At 52.1% G+C, this 15,576-nt stretch overlaps 1 protein-coding gene across 4 annotated transcripts in view; it reads right to left on the bottom strand.

The window, feature by feature from the left end:
* znf142 (zinc finger protein 142) overlaps positions 1 to 15,576 on the bottom strand; it is a 48,497-nt gene that overhangs the window by 24,979 nt on the left and 7,942 nt on the right. For 3 of the 4 annotated variants that reach the window (XM_041200631.1, XM_041200630.1, XM_041200632.1), the window contains exons 3-5: positions 13,290 to 14,009; positions 3,081 to 3,281; positions 1,706 to 2,518 (exon numbers count right to left, since the gene is read on the bottom strand). In XM_041200631.1, coding sequence (XP_041056565.1) covers positions 1,706 to 2,518; positions 3,081 to 3,281; positions 13,290 to 14,009 — 1,734 coding nt within the window. The remainder of the gene's footprint in view (positions 1 to 1,705; positions 2,519 to 3,080; positions 3,282 to 13,289; positions 14,010 to 15,576) is intronic. The other variant, XM_041200634.1, reaches the window with a different exon arrangement.

Raw genomic sequence — 15,576 nt, 5'->3', positions numbered from 1 at the left:
CTTACGTTAAATAAGAAGACCAATACTGAACACAATACTCCAGATGTGGTCTCACCAGTGCCCTGTACAACTGAAGCATAACCTGCCTACTTTTATCATCAATTCCCCTCACAATAAATGATAACATTCTATTAACTTACCTAATTACTTACTGTACCTGCATACTAACCTTTTGTGATTCATGCACTAGGACACCCAGATCCCTCTGAATCTCAGAACCCTGCAATCTCTCACTATTTAGATGATAAGCCTTTTTTTTATTTTTCCTGCCAAAATGAACAATTTCACATTTGCCCACATTATACTTCATTTGCCAGAACTTTGTCCACTCACTTCACTTATGTCACTTTGTATCCTCCTTATGTCCCCTTCACAATTTACTTTCCTACCTATCTTTAATTTAATTCAGCAAATTTAGCAACTATTCCTTCGGTCCCGGTAAATCAATGTGACTGACAATGTGACTTGTTTCAAAAGCTGTGCTGGCAGTATGCTACTGCAGGTATCAGTCAGAACCCAAGGAGTCTCCTGGCTGATATCCCATTTTCCACTCTGCTCCTAGTTCATATATATGTATAAATCCTCCAGAATCTTCAGTCTGATCGAAAAGTCTACAGCTCAGAATGCAACTCACACCAAGACCCATTGATCCACCATTTTGTGCTCACTAACCTACATAGGATCCTGGTCCAGCAATGCTTCATTTTAAAATTTTTCCTACTTGGGATGAAATCCCTCCATGAATTTGCCACTCTCTATCTTTGTAACTCACCCAACCCCATGTTGCCTACTTGCAGATCCATATTTTCTATCACTCCACCATTGGCGGCCATTCCTTCAGCTGCCTGGGCCCCAAACTCTGGAATTCCCTCCCTGAACCTCTCCAACTCTCTCTCCACCTTTAATACACTCCTTAAAACCTCCTTTTGTCACCAAGGTTTTGCTCCCCAGCCAAACTGAGCAGGTACAGCACAGGGTTAGATACAGAGTAAAGCTCCCTCTACACTGTCCCCATCAAACACTCCCAGGACAGGTACAGCACGGGGTTAGATACAGAGTAAAACTCCCTCTACACTGTCCCCATCAAACACTCCCAGGACAGGTACAGCACAGGGTTAGATACAGAGTAAAGCTCCCTCTACACTATCCCCATCAAACACTCCCAGGACAGGTACAGCACGGGGTTAGATACGGAGTAAAGCTCCCTCTACACTGTCCCCATCAAACACTCCCAGGACGGGTACAGCACGGGGTTAGATACAGAGTAAAGCTCCCTCAACACTGTCCCCATCAAACACTCCCAGGACAGGTACAGCACAGGGTTAGATACAGAGTAAAGCTCCCTCTACACTGTCCCCATCAAACACTCCCAGGACGGGTACAGCACGGGGTTAGATACAGAGTAAAGCCCCCTCTACACTATCCCCATCAAACACTCCCAGGACAGGTACAGCATGGAGTTAGATATGGAGTAAAGCTCCCTCTACGCTATCCCCATCAAACACTCCCAGGACAGGTACAGCACGGGGTTAGATACAGAATAAAGCTCCTCTACAGTGTCCCCAACAAACACTCCCAGGGTAGGAACAGCACGGGTGAGATATGGTGAAGCTCCTCAATAAGCCTTACTAGACAGTGACATTTCCAAGTTCCCCAAGATGTCTCTCTGCTCCACTCTCCATGTGCTCCAGTTATTAGCACTGACCTGTGTGCAGGAGGATGTGCCTGTTGAGAACTCTCTTGTGTGCTGTGGCAAAGTCGCATTCACTGCACTTGTGGATCTTCTCATTGGCGTGCATCTTGCCCACGTGGTCATTGAACTCCACAGGGTTGAAGGTCTTGTACGGGCAGAAGTTGCAGACCAGCTCCTCGCTACCCGGGTGCCCTCTCCGCTTGTGTCGCCGGAAAACATGTTTGTTGGAACAGACAAAGTCGCACTGGTCACAGTGGAAAGCATAGTGAGTCCTGCGGTGTGCCTCCATACCCGCCTCCGTGCCAAAGAGTGAGCCACATGTGCGGTACCGGCACTCTATTGCCCTGGCACCATGTACCTCCTTGAGGTGGCGGACAAAATCCTTGCGCTCCTCCGCCGTGTAGCTGCAGCCTCCCTCGAAGCAGTCCAGTTGTCGTCGTTCCTCCCTGTGTGTCTTCATGTGCTCCTTCAGCGAGTTACTGACAGTGAACTTCTCCTCGCACGCTGGGCACGAGTACACGTCCGAGTAGAAGTTGGTGGTGTTCTCGTGCATACTGGCCATGTGCCGGTTCAGGGAGTTCTTTTCCACGGCGCTGTAGTCGCATAGCGGGCAGTGATGGGTCTTCTCACCGAGCTCCCGCATCAGGTGAACCTTCAGCTTCCCCTTGCTGGTAAAGAACTTCTGGCAATGGGGGCACTGGAGACTGGGGTCCGGGAAGTGCAGGTGAAGGTGCTCGACCAGGTGCGTTCTCTTTTTAAAGCAACGTTTGCATTCGGGGCAGATGTGTGTCTTGTACAGATGTTCCATTCCTTCCTGAACGTCAACTGGGATAGACAATTAAAAACAAAGAAGTTCAAAAAGATGCCCAAAGAGTAAATACATGCGCACACGCTGCTCACACATACATCAGCCATGGCTCAATTGGGTAGGGCACTTGCTCCAATTCAGAAGATTGTGGCTTCAAGTCTCACTCAAAGACACTTGAACACAAAATCCAGGATGACACATCCCTGCAGTATAGGAAGGAGTGCTGCACTGTCAGAGGTGTCATCTTTCAGATATGACATAAAACAAAGACCATATCTGCCTTCTCACAAGTTACCCAAATTCATTTGAAGAACAGAATGGGAGTCTTCCCTGGTTTTCTGAGGCCAATTTATTCCTCATTTATTCCACAACCAAAGTCACTAATACAGACTATCTGGCCATTTATCTCACTGCTGTTTGTGGGATGTTAATTGCACACAAATTGGTTCTCGAGTTTTCTACACGGTAATGTCTACATTACAAGGTAAAATATACTTCATTATTTGTACAGCACTTTGGGGTGTCCTAAGGTCATCAAAGACACTATATAAACACAAGTTCTTTCCATCTTTAATTCACCTTTGAAGTGTCTCTGCCTGAAGGGTTTGGTTTCTCTGCTGGTATCTCTTTCTGAGCCTGTTTCGGACAACAGCTCTTCCTCTTCACACTTGGACCGTTTCCGCTTTCTGGACAATCTCTGCGCTGAGTTACTACCTTCATCTGCCTCCCGTCTCGTTCCCTCTCGTTCATCATTCCCTTCAGCAACAATACCGCTCTCATCTACAAAGCAACAAACAGGCCGCATCACACCAAGGAACTCTCTGGAAACTGATGAGAATGACATTCTAGATGATCATTGTAAATGGAATGGAAAGTTGGTTTATTGATCCTGATTATGTATTGACACTGCATTATAAAAATCCTTTTATGCTCAGCCACTATTTTCCTAGGAGAACTGGTGCTACATCAGGTTTATGGCACAGAAACAGGCTAGTCAGCCTAACTGAGCTATGCCAGAGTTTATACTCCACGCCAGCTCCTACCCACCCTGCTTTATCTCACTCTATCAGCATAACTTTCTATTCCTTTCTCCCTCATGTGTTTATCCAGCTTCCCCTGAAATACTATTCATCTCAACTACTGCCCCCTGTGATAGAGTTCCACATTCTCACCACTCTCTGGGTAAAACAAGTTTCTCCTGAATTCGCGACTGGATTGATTGGTGACCGTCCTAGAATTCTGGCTCCACTTTTGGTCTCCCTCACAAGTGGAAACATCCTCTCTACATCTACCCTCAAATCTCTTTATAAGTTAAAGGCCCCTACCACATTACCCCTGAATCTTCTCTTTTCTAGAGAGAAGAGCCCAGCATGTTCAATCTTTCCTGATGAATATAATCTTTCAATTCCGGTATCATCCTTAAGAATCATCCTTGCACCTCCTCCCAGGCCACTGTATATGATTTTTATAATATTTGAACCAGAGCTGTTCACAGTACTCCAAACATGGTCTAACCAAGTCTAAATTTATAACAGATACTGCCTATGTAAACTTGTCACGGTGTAACTGCACCCACCTGCCAATGGTGGTGCTGTGGCATTGTCACCAGCAGAGAGGTGCAAGTGTGCCATGTCTACAGAATGTGACCAGGGCTTGCAGATGTAATTCACTCCAAATGTGGTCTAACCAAGGTTCTATATAAGTTTAACATAACTTCCCTACTTTTCAATTCAATTCCTCCAGAAATGAACCCCACTGCTTGCTTTGTCTTATTAATGTGGGTCACTGCTTTTCATTAGGTGTCTGTGTAATCGTAGAACCCTCCGTTCCTCTAGCCCATTATCCAAGTAATTTGTGGCCTTATTGTCTTTCCTACAAAAATGCACATCGCGCTTTTCCATAATGAAGTTAATTCTTCATTTGCATGCTCATTCTTGCCTTTCAGTATTTTGTCACACTCTTCCTTAAGATTAACTGTTCCCCATAATTAAATTACAAAAGGTTACACATGAAGTGCCCATGGTATTGCTCATTGTCAATAATGAGTGCGAGTTTGTGTACATACAAAACCAGCTATGAAGTTGGGCAACTTAAAAAAAAACCCTGCACCACAGAGCCACCTAGAAGCCAGAATCCCCCTCTGCACTCGACAGGTCACAGCACAAGGCTGAATGGGCTAATATTGATATAGAAATTTGCTATGGTAAACGTTGACAGAAAAGTTTGACGAAAGGCTGTAGCAAAGGAAAGTAATGCCTGCAGACAGGTAGTGCAAGCTAGTAATCAACTAATCAATGAACACAAGGAGTCAAGACCCAGTGAAGCAGGCAGACCAGGAGATAATGTGGCTGGGGCGTGCAGACGCAGTTTGCTCCCATGTTAAAGTGTGCACTTATTTTTATATTTCTATTATAAAATCCTAGCTCCGAATTTCTAATGATACTGCCTATGTAAACTTGGCACGGTGTAACTGCACCTACCTGTGGTGCTGTAGCATTGTCTTAACAATCACAGAATTGTTGTGTAGAAGGGACCATTTGACCCATCGTTTCTGCACCAGCTCTCTGAGCATTTTAACTTAGTACCAATCTCTTGCTTTTTCCCGTAACCCTGCACATTGTTTCTATTTAGATAATCATCCAATGCCCTCTGGAATGCCTCAGTTGAACTTGCCTCCACCACACTTCCGGGCAGTGCATTTCAAACCCTAACCACTCACTGTAAGAAAAAGCTTTTTCTCACCTCACATTTGCTCCTTTTGCAAAACACTTTAAAACTGTGCCCTCTGGTTCTCGATCCATTTACGAGCGGGAACAATTTCTCCCTATCTACTCTGTCCAGGCCCCTCATTATTTTGAAAACTTCTATCAAGTTTCATCTCAGCCTTCTCCTCTTCAAGGAAAACAGTCCCAACTTCTCCAATCTTTCCTCATAACTGAAGTGTCTCACCCCTGGAACCATTCCTGTAAACCTCTTCTGCACTGTCTCCAATGTGTTCACATATTTCCTATCATGTGGCACCCAGAGCTGTACACAATACTCCAGCTGAGGTCTAACCAGTGTCTTATATAAGTTCATCATAACCCCCACTGCTCTTGTACTCTATGCCCCTATTAATGAAGCCTAGAAGACTGTATGCTTTAGAAACAGCTCTCTCTGCCTGTCCTGCCATCTTTAATGACTTATGTACATATACACCCAGGTCTCTCTGCTCCTGCACATCCTTTAGAATAGTACCCTTTATTTAACATTGTCTCTCCATGTTCCTTGTACCAAAGTGTATCACCTCACACTTCTCCACATTGAACTTCATCTGCTCCCTACCTGCCCACTCCACCAATGTGTCAATGTCCTTTTAAAGTTCTACACTGACCTCCTCACAGTTTACAATTCTCCCAAGTTTTGTGTCATCTGAAATTGTCCCTCAAACACCAAGATCTAGATCATTAATATATATCAGGAAGAGCAAGGGCCCCAGGACCAAGCCCTGGGGAACTCCACTACAAACCTTCTTCTAGTCCAAAAAAATACCCATTCACCATTACTCTCTGTTTCCTATCCCTCAGCCAATTTTGTATCCACGTTGCTACTGTCCCTTTTGTTCCATGACCTTATAACAAGTCTGTTGTGTGGCACTGTATCAAATGCCTTTTGGAAGTCCATATACACCTCATCAATGGCTTTGCCCTCATCAACTGCTTCAAAAAACTCCAGCAAATTAGTTAGACACAATTTTCCTTTAACAAATCCATGCTAACTCTTCCAAATCAATCCACATTTTTCCACGTGACTATTAATTCTATCCCAAATAATAGTTTCTAGAAGTTTCCCCACCACCGAAGTTAAACTGACCAGTCTGTAATTGCGGGGCAGATCTTTACAACTTATTTTGAAGAAGGGAGTAATGTTTGCAATTCTCCAGTCCTCTGGTACCTCCCCCCATTCAGGGAACATTGAAAGATTATTGCCAGTGCCTCTGTAATTTCCACACTCACTTCCTTCAATATTCTTGGATGCATCTCATCCGGTCCCAGTGCCGTATCAACTTTAAATACCAACAGCTTATCCAATACCACCTCCTTATCAATTTTAAAACCTTCTAGTGGCTGAGTTTCCTCCTCTGTCACCATGGCCTAGGCAGCATCTGCCTCGTAGGTAAAGACAGATGCAAAGTATTCATTTAACACCTCAGCCATAGCTCTTGCCTCTATGTGTAAATCCTCTTTTTGGTCCCTAACTAGCCCTACTCCTCCTTTTACCACCCTTTTACTATTGATGTGCTTATAGAACGCTGAGACTTCCTTTTATGTTAGCTGACAATCTTATTTCATAATCCCTCTTTGCTTCTCCTATTTGCTTTTACACATCTCTTCTGGATCTTCTGTATTCAGTATGGTTCTCAATTGTATTTGCTACCTGACACCTGTTGTAAGCACACCTTTTCTTCTTTAACTTAATTTCTATCTCCTTTGACATCCGGGGTGCTCTGGACTTGTTTGTCCTACCCTTCCCTTTTGAGGGAACATACATTGACTGTGGCCAAATCATCTTCTCTTTGAAGGTAGCCCATTGTTCAGCTACTGTTTTCCCGCCAACCTTTGGTTCCAGTCTATCCAGCCCAGTTCCTTTCTTGCCCCATTGAAGTCTGCTTGTGCCAGTTGATTATTCTTACTATGGACTGACTAATATCCTTTCATCAGTAGGAGGGCACAAGTGTGCCAGGTTTACATAGGCATTTCCCATTATAGGAATAATCATAGATGTGTAACAGATAACTTTTTAATATATAAATTAAAGATACTGGTGATGAGGTAAATAACGACAGTCCGCTTCCACTGTTTGGTGAATCTATAGCAAGGAGGTCATAAATTACATAAAATTCAGGAAAGAATTAAAAGGGAGGATAAGAAAAATACTATTTATGTGTAGGGTCATCAGAAAACGACATCAAAGTCTCTTGAAGCAAAGTGCATATTTACTTTCAAAAGGGCATTATTTGAAATCTTTTTAACTAGGTGGCCTATCTGGGGAAAAGTAAACAGTGCAGGATTGATGGGTTGAATAGCTCACTTACATGCAGTTACTTTCTATAATGACACGGCACCTCGACATAGTGAAACATCCACCACGTTTTTCACAAGATGAGTTACTATTGAAAGTTCAGTTACCGCTCTCAAGACAAATGCAGGGTATCAATTTCAGAGCAACATTCTTCCAGCAAGTAATTAGTTCCATTCGCACTCTGATGTAAGCATTCCTCCCAGTGAAGTACTGAGCCACGAAGAGAAGGTTTTAGCCCCAGTTGGTGTTGAATCAACTGATCAAAACCAGCATACCAATTCAAACAATCTGCACTTATATAGCACCGCCAATGTAGTAAAACATACCAAGGTGTTTCAAGGAATGCCGCTAGACAAAGTTCGATACCAGGCGAGAGCGGGGGAAAGAGAGCGAGAGCGGCAGAGGGAGGGAGAGAGCGAGAGCGGCAGAGGGAGGGAGAGAGCGAGAGCGGCAGAGGGAGGGAGAGAGCGAGAGAGAGAGGGAGGGAGAGAGCGAGAGAGAGAGGGAGGGAGAGAGCGAGAGAGAGAGGGAGGGAGAGAGCGAGAGAGAGAGGGAGGGAGAGAGCGAGAGAGAGAGGGAGGGAGAGAGCGAGAGAGAGAGGGAGGGAGAGAGCGAGAGAGAGAGGGAGGGAGAGAGCGAGAGAGAGAGGGAGGGAGAGAGCGAGAGAGAGAGGGAGGGAGGCGCAGAGAGAGAGGGAGGGAGGCGCAGAGAGAGAGGGAGGGAGGCGCAGAGAGAGAGGGAGGGAGGCGCAGAGAGAGAGGGAGGGAGGCGCAGAGAGAGAGGGAGGGAGGCGCAGAGAGAGAGGGAGGGAGGCGCAGAGAGAGAGGGAGGGAGGCGCAGAGAGAGAGGGAGGGAGGCGCAGAGAGAGAGGGAGGGAGGCGCAGAGAGAGAGGGAGGGAGGCGCAGAGAGAGAGGGAGGGAGGCGCAGAGAGAGAGGGAGGGAGGCGCAGAGAGAGAGGGAGGGAGGCGCAGAGAGAGAGGGAGGGAGGCGCAGAGAGAGAGGGAGGGAGGCGCAGAGAGAGAGGGAGGGAGGCGCAGAGAGAGAGGGAGGGAGGCGCAGAGAGAGAGGGAGGGAGGCGCAGAGAGAGAGGGAGGGAGGCGCAGAGAGAGAGGGAGGGAGGCGCAGAGAGAGAGGGAGGGAGGCGCAGAGAGAGAGGGAGGGAGGCGCAGAGAGAGAGGGAGGGAGGCGCAGAGAGAGAGGGAGGGAGGCGCAGAGAGAGAGGGAGGGAGGCGCAGAGAGAGAGGGAGGGAGGCGCAGAGAGAGAGGGAGGGAGGCGCAGAGAGAGAGGGAGGGAGGCGCAGAGAGAGAGGGAGGGAGGCGCAGAGAGAGAGGGAGGGAGGCGCAGAGAGAGAGGGAGGGAGGCGCAGAGAGAGAGGGAGGGAGGCGCAGAGAGAGAGGGAGGGAGGCGCAGAGAGAGAGGGAGGGAGGCGCAGAGAGAGAGGGAGGGAGGCGCAGAGAGAGAGGGAGGGAGGCGCAGAGAGAGAGGGAGGGAGGCGCAGAGAGAGAGGGAGGGAGGCGCAGAGAGAGAGGGAGGGAGGCGCAGAGAGAGAGGGAGGGAGGCGCAGAGAGAGAGGGAGGGAGGCGCAGAGAGAGAGGGAGGGAGGCGCAGAGAGAGAGGGAGGGAGGCGCAGAGAGAGAGGGAGGGAGGCGCAGAGAGAGAGGGAGGGAGGCGCAGAGAGAGAGGGAGGGAGGCGCAGAGAGAGAGGGAGGGAGGCGCAGAGAGAGAGGGAGGGAGGCGCAGAGAGAGAGGGAGGGAGGCGCAGAGAGAGAGGGAGGGAGGCGCAGAGAGAGAGGGAGGGAGGCGCAGAGAGAGAGGGAGGGAGGCGCAGAGAGAGAGGGAGGGAGGCGCAGAGAGAGAGGGAGGGAGGCGCAGAGAGAGAGGGAGGGAGGCGCAGAGAGAGAGGGAGGGAGGCGCAGAGAGAGAGGGAGGGAGGCGCAGAGAGAGAGGGAGGGAGGCGCAGAGAGAGAGGGAGGGAGGCGCAGAGAGAGAGGGAGGGAGGCGCAGAGAGAGAGGGAGGGAGGCGCAGAGAGAGAGGGAGGGAGGCGCAGAGAGAGAGGGAGGGAGGCGCAGAGAGAGAGGGAGGGAGGCGCAGAGAGAGAGGGAGGGAGGCGCAGAGAGAGAGGGAGGGAGGCGCAGAGAGAGAGGGAGGGAGGCGCAGAGAGAGAGGGAGGGAGGCGCAGAGAGAGAGGGAGGGAGGCGCAGAGAGAGAGGGAGGGAGGCGCAGAGAGAGAGGGAGGGAGGCGCAGAGAGAGAGGGAGGGAGGCGCAGAGAGAGAGGGAGGGAGGCGCAGAGAGAGAGGGAGGGAGGCGCAGAGAGAGAGGGAGGGAGGCGCAGAGAGAGAGGGAGGGAGGCGCAGAGAGAGAGGGAGGGAGGCGCAGAGAGAGAGGGAGGGAGGCGCAGAGAGAGAGGGAGGGAGGCGCAGAGAGAGAGGGAGGGAGGCGCAGAGAGAGAGGGAGGGAGGCGCAGAGAGAGAGGGAGGGAGGCGCAGAGAGAGAGGGAGGGAGGCGCAGAGAGAGAGGGAGGGAGGCGCAGAGAGAGAGGGAGGGAGGCGCAGAGAGAGAGGGAGGGAGGCGCAGAGAGAGAGGGAGGGAGGCGCAGAGAGAGAGGGAGGGAGGCGCAGAGAGAGAGGGAGGGAGGCGCAGAGAGAGAGGGAGGGAGGCGCAGAGAGAGAGGGAGGGAGGCGCAGAGAGAGAGGGAGGGAGGCGCAGAGAGAGAGGGAGGGAGGCGCAGAGAGAGAGGGAGGGAGGCGCAGAGAGAGAGGGAGGGAGGCGCAGAGAGAGAGGGAGGGAGGCGCAGAGAGAGAGGGAGGGAGGCGCAGAGAGAGAGGGAGGGAGGCGCAGAGAGAGAGGGAGGGAGGCGCAGAGAGAGAGGGAGGGAGGCGCAGAGAGAGAGGGAGGGAGGCGCAGAGAGAGAGGGAGGGAGGCGCAGAGAGAGAGGGAGGGAGGCGCAGAGAGAGAGGGAGGGAGGCGCAGAGAGAGAGGGAGGGAGGCGCAGAGAGAGAGGGAGGGAGGCGCAGAGAGAGAGGGAGGGAGGCGCAGAGAGAGAGGGAGGGAGGCGCAGAGAGAGAGGGAGGGAGGCGCAGAGAGAGAGGGAGGGAGGCGCAGAGAGAGAGGGAGGGAGGCGCAGAGAGAGAGGGAGGGAGGCGCAGAGAGAGAGGGAGGGAGGCGCAGAGAGAGAGGGAGGGAGGCGCAGAGAGAGAGGGAGGGAGGCGCAGAGAGAGAGGGAGGGAGGCGCAGAGAGAGAGGGAGGGAGGCGCAGAGAGAGAGGGAGGGAGGCGCAGAGAGAGAGGGAGGGAGGCGCAGAGAGAGAGGGAGGGAGGCGCAGAGAGAGAGGGAGGGAGGCGCAGAGAGAGAGGGAGGGAGGCGCAGAGAGAGAGGGAGGGAGGCGCAGAGAGAGAGGGAGGGAGGCGCAGAGAGAGAGGGAGGGAGGCGCAGAGAGAGAGGGAGGGAGGCGCAGAGAGAGAGGGAGGGAGGCGCAGAGAGAGAGGGAGGGAGGCGCAGAGAGAGAGGGAGGGAGGCGCAGAGAGAGAGGGAGGGAGGCGCAGAGAGAGAGGGAGGGAGGCGCAGAGAGAGAGGGAGGGAGGCGCAGAGAGAGAGGGAGGGAGGCGCAGAGAGAGAGGGAGGGAGGCGCAGAGAGAGAGGGAGGGAGGCGCAGAGAGAGAGGGAGGGAGGCGCAGAGAGAGAGGGAGGGAGGCGCAGAGAGAGAGGGAGGGAGGCGCAGAGAGAGAGGGAGGGAGGCGCAGAGAGAGAGGGAGGGAGGCGCAGAGAGAGAGGGAGGGAGGCGCAGAGAGAGAGGGAGGGAGGCGCAGAGAGAGAGGGAGGGAGGCGCAGAGAGAGAGGGAGGGAGGCGCAGAGAGAGAGGGAGGGAGGCGCAGAGAGAGAGGGAGGGAGGCGCAGAGAGAGAGGGAGGGAGGCGCAGAGAGAGAGGGAGGGAGGCGCAGAGAGAGAGGGAGGGAGGCGCAGAGAGAGAGGGAGGGAGGCGCAGAGAGAGAGGGAGGGAGGCGCAGAGAGAGAGGGAGGGAGGCGCAGAGAGAGAGGGAGGGAGGCGCAGAGAGAGAGGGAGGGAGGCGCAGAGAGAGAGGGAGGGAGGCGCAGAGAGAGAGGGAGGGAGGCGCAGAGAGAGAGGGAGGGAGGCGCAGAGAGAGAGGGAGGGAGGCGCAGAGAGAGAGGGAGGGAGGCGCAGAGAGAGAGGGAGGGAGGCGCAGAGAGAGAGGGAGGGAGGCGCAGAGAGAGAGGGAGGGAGGCGCAGAGAGAGAGGGAGGGAGGCGCAGAGAGAGAGGGAGGGAGGCGCAGAGAGAGAGGGAGGGAGGCGCAGAGAGAGAGGGAGGGAGGCGCAGAGAGAGAGGGAGGGAGGCGCAGAGAGAGAGGGAGGGAGGCGCAGAGAGAGAGGGAGGGAGGCGCAGAGAGAGAGGGAGGGAGGCGCAGAGAGAGAGGGAGGGAGGCGCAGAGAGAGAGGGAGGGAGGCGCAGAGAGAGAGGGAGGGAGGCGCAGAGAGAGAGGGAGGGAGGCGCAGAGAGAGAGGGAGGGAGGCGCAGAGAGAGAGGGAGGGAGGCGCAGAGAGAGAGGGAGGGAGGCGCAGAGAGAGAGGGAGGGAGGCGCAGAGAGAGAGGGAGGGAGGCGCAGAGAGAGAGGGAGGGAGGCGCAGAGAGAGAGGGAGGGAGGCGCAGAGAGAGAGGGAGGGAGGCGCAGAGAGAGAGGGAGGGAGGCGCAGAGAGAGAGGGAGGGAGGCGCAGAGAGAGAGGGAGGGAGGCGCAGAGAGAGAGGGAGGGAGGCGCAGAGAGAGAGGGAGGGAGGCGCAGAGAGAGAGGGAGGGAGGCGCAGAGAGAGAGGGAGGGAGGCGCAGAGAGAGAGGGAGGGAGGCGCAGAGAGAGAGGGAGGGAGGCGCAGAGAGAGAGGGAGGGAGGCGCAGAGAGAGAGGGAGGGAGGCGCAGAGAGAGAGGGAGGGAGGCGCAGAGAGAGAGGGAGGGAGGCGCAGAGAGAGAGGGAGGGAGGCGCAGAGAGAGAGGGAGGGAGGCGCAGAGAGAGAGGGAGGGAGGCGCAGAGAGAGAGGGAGGGAGGCGCAGAGAGAGAGGGAGGGAGGCGCAGAGAGAGAGGGAGGGAGGCGCAGAGAGAGAGGGAGGGAGGCGCAGAGAGAGAGGGAGGGAGGCGCAGAGAGAGAGGGAGGGAGGCGCAGAGAGAGAGGGAGGGAGGCGCAGAGAGAGAGGGAGGGAGGCGCAGAGAGAGAGGGAGGGAGGCGCAGAGAGAGAGGGAGGGAGGAGCAGAGAGAGAGAGAGAGAGAGAGAGAGAGAGAGGCGCAGAGACAGGTGAAGCCTCACTTTTTGACCAAATTTGTACTCACCTCAGTTTCAAATTCTTTTTCTTAACATCCCTGTGAGGCTTTTAATGTCTAATTGCATTAAAGCAAGTTGTTGTTCTGGGCAAAAACAGCAAAATGGTATTTATTGGTCTAAACTCTAAGGGTCAATCACATACTGTTAGGACCGGAGCCATGTCCAGGCTAGACTAAGCATGGCAGATTCCCTTCTGTGATGGACAATATAAACTTGTTGGGGTTTTTAAAATCATGATCATTCTATCAGGCGCCAGCCCACAACTAACCAGATTTTATTGAATTGAATTGAATCATGATAGGATTTGAGCTCTCAAACACTGGATTGCTAGTCCAGCTTCATTAGTGCAACAGTGTGAATGCGAGCACGTGTCAAGCAGTTGACAGAGTTACCTACCAGAGTGTACAGTCAGGTGCTTCTTCAAAACTTTGGGGTAGCGGCTGGTGAAATCACACCAGTTGCAGCTGTAAGCGGCTTCGCCTTGATGGGTCCCGCTGTAGTGCTTGCTCAGGTCGTGCGCCGCACAACTCTTAAAGGGGCAGAGTTTACACTTGAACTTCTTTCCTTTCAGCCTCCCTCGCTTCTTGTGCTGAGCTAAGAGCTTGGTGCTGGAGCAAGCGAAATCGCACTGGTCGCAACGGAACGGGTAGTGGTCACGCTGGTGCTGCTCCATCTCCGCCACACTCTGGAATGTCAGTCCACAGGTCCGGTAAGGGCAGGGGACAGACCTGGCACTGCAACTGGATCTCAGCTGCCCAGGGTGCTGGGCACAGCAGCTCTCCGCCTTGTCATGGCTGTGTTCGACCAGGTGCTCCTTCAAAGCCCGCGATCGGGCAAACTCTTCGCCACAGGCTGGGCAAGGGTACTTTCCCCGGGTAGAGATACCCACAACGGCCAGGGCAGCACCGTTTCCCTCGCTGCTGCTGCTGCCTTGCTTCCTGCACAAAATCCGAGGGCACTTTGCCTGCAATCCGCCCTCGTCTTCATGCCTGGGAGACAGAGTGCGTTTAGTGTCCGGTGTGTGATGCTGCAGGTGATCAGCCAAAAGCCTCTGGTTCTCAAAGCTCTCGTTGCATCGATGGCAGCAGTAAAGTTCCTTCATTTGGATCAAAGCATCTGGTGAGAACATAAAACTGTCAGTCACTTTGGCTCACTATTTATCCAAGGGTCAGACTACAAGCCAATGACTTACCCAAGTGCTGGTTTGCAAAGTGCTGGCGCCTAGCTCTGCTCCTGCAATTACCCTGATTTTCAGAGGGAACTGAGTGGCCTTGTGTGTGAAACAGAAGACAATATGCAGGTACAGCAAACAATTAGGGTTCCAAGGACACCGATCTCCCCTCAGTACCTCACACGTGGATGTCCGTTCTATATCAATTGTGTTTAATTATAGGCAGGTGGAGGGTATAAATTTGGATTTTAATTGAGCACGTACAAAGAGACAGTAATCCTGGGAATATCATTTTAATTTAATTAGTTAAGTTTCCTTTTAAAGTTTCATTTACATTCCAGTGCCCCATCAGGGATTGTCACTCCGTTTATTATTTTATTTCTATTGACTTATTGTTTTTCTCAAAAAGAGCACATAAAGAGACAGTGTTCCATGCTCGCTCAGACTGTGGCAGGTTGCAGCCCCTTTTCAACTATCTGGGGCTGCTCCTCAAATTTCGGTGGCACTTCAGCCCCACGCTCCTGATCTTTGGTCACCCGGTGCAGACAGGGGCAAGGAGGGAGGGCCTCCTTGTTAGCCTGCTCTTGGGCCTGGCCAAAGAAGCCATTAACAGGTCCAGGTAGCGGGCGGTCAAGTGGTTGTCCAGCTTGCCTGTCTGCCCCTCTTCCGTGGCTACGTTCGCGGCCAGGTATCTCTGAAGAGGGAGCGTGTGGTGCCCACTGATATGCTCGAGGCCGCCCGCGACCGGTGGGCACTGCGGGGGCTGGAGTGCATTATCAGCCCCCAAAACAGCATTTTAATTTAATTTGTTAAGGAGCTATATTATCTGTTTATTTGTTAATTTGCCAATTTGTTAAAGGCGTACACAAGAATATAAAGTGACCGGTGGGCACCACAGGGGCTGGAGGGCATCATCAGCCCCGGGGGCATAACTTTAATTTGATTTAAATTTGCTGTAAAAGTTTTGCCTATTCGTTACCATGCCCCCTTTAAGGGGGTGATAATTTGTTCATTAGCTCTTTTGTTTATTTCTGGGTTTTAAAGGAGCACAAAGAGACAGTTGCCAAGGTGGCCATTAACAGGTTCAGGCAGCAGGCGGTTGAGGGCATCATTCAGCCCGGCTGTCTGCCCCTCTTCTTTGGCAATGTTGGCACCCAGGTGTCCCTGAAGAGGGAGCATGTGGTATCTGCCGGTACCCTTGAGAGGCCTTCAGCAGCCAGTGGGTGCTGAAGGGGCTGGAATGCATCATCAGCCCCAGGAACATGAATTTAATTTGATAAGTTTCCTTTAAAGTTTTGTCTTTTTGTCACTGTGCCCCTTTAAGGGGCAGTTAACTTGTTCACGAGTTCATTTGTTTATTTTTTTATTGGTGCACTCAAGAGTATAAAGAGACAGTTACTGAAATTGTGGTGTGGCTGAGTAAGGAGATAGATATGTGTGATGATTCACTCTGCAAATAAATGATAGACTGAGTAAAGATTAGTTTCAGTATTATTCCTTCATCAACTGGTT

Source organism: Carcharodon carcharias, chromosome 12 (genome assembly GCF_017639515.1).
Source record: "Carcharodon carcharias isolate sCarCar2 chromosome 12, sCarCar2.pri, whole genome shotgun sequence".
NCBI classification, from domain to species: Eukaryota; Metazoa; Chordata; class Chondrichthyes; order Lamniformes; family Lamnidae; genus Carcharodon; species Carcharodon carcharias.
This window is presented reverse-complemented; position numbering and strand designations above follow the sequence as displayed.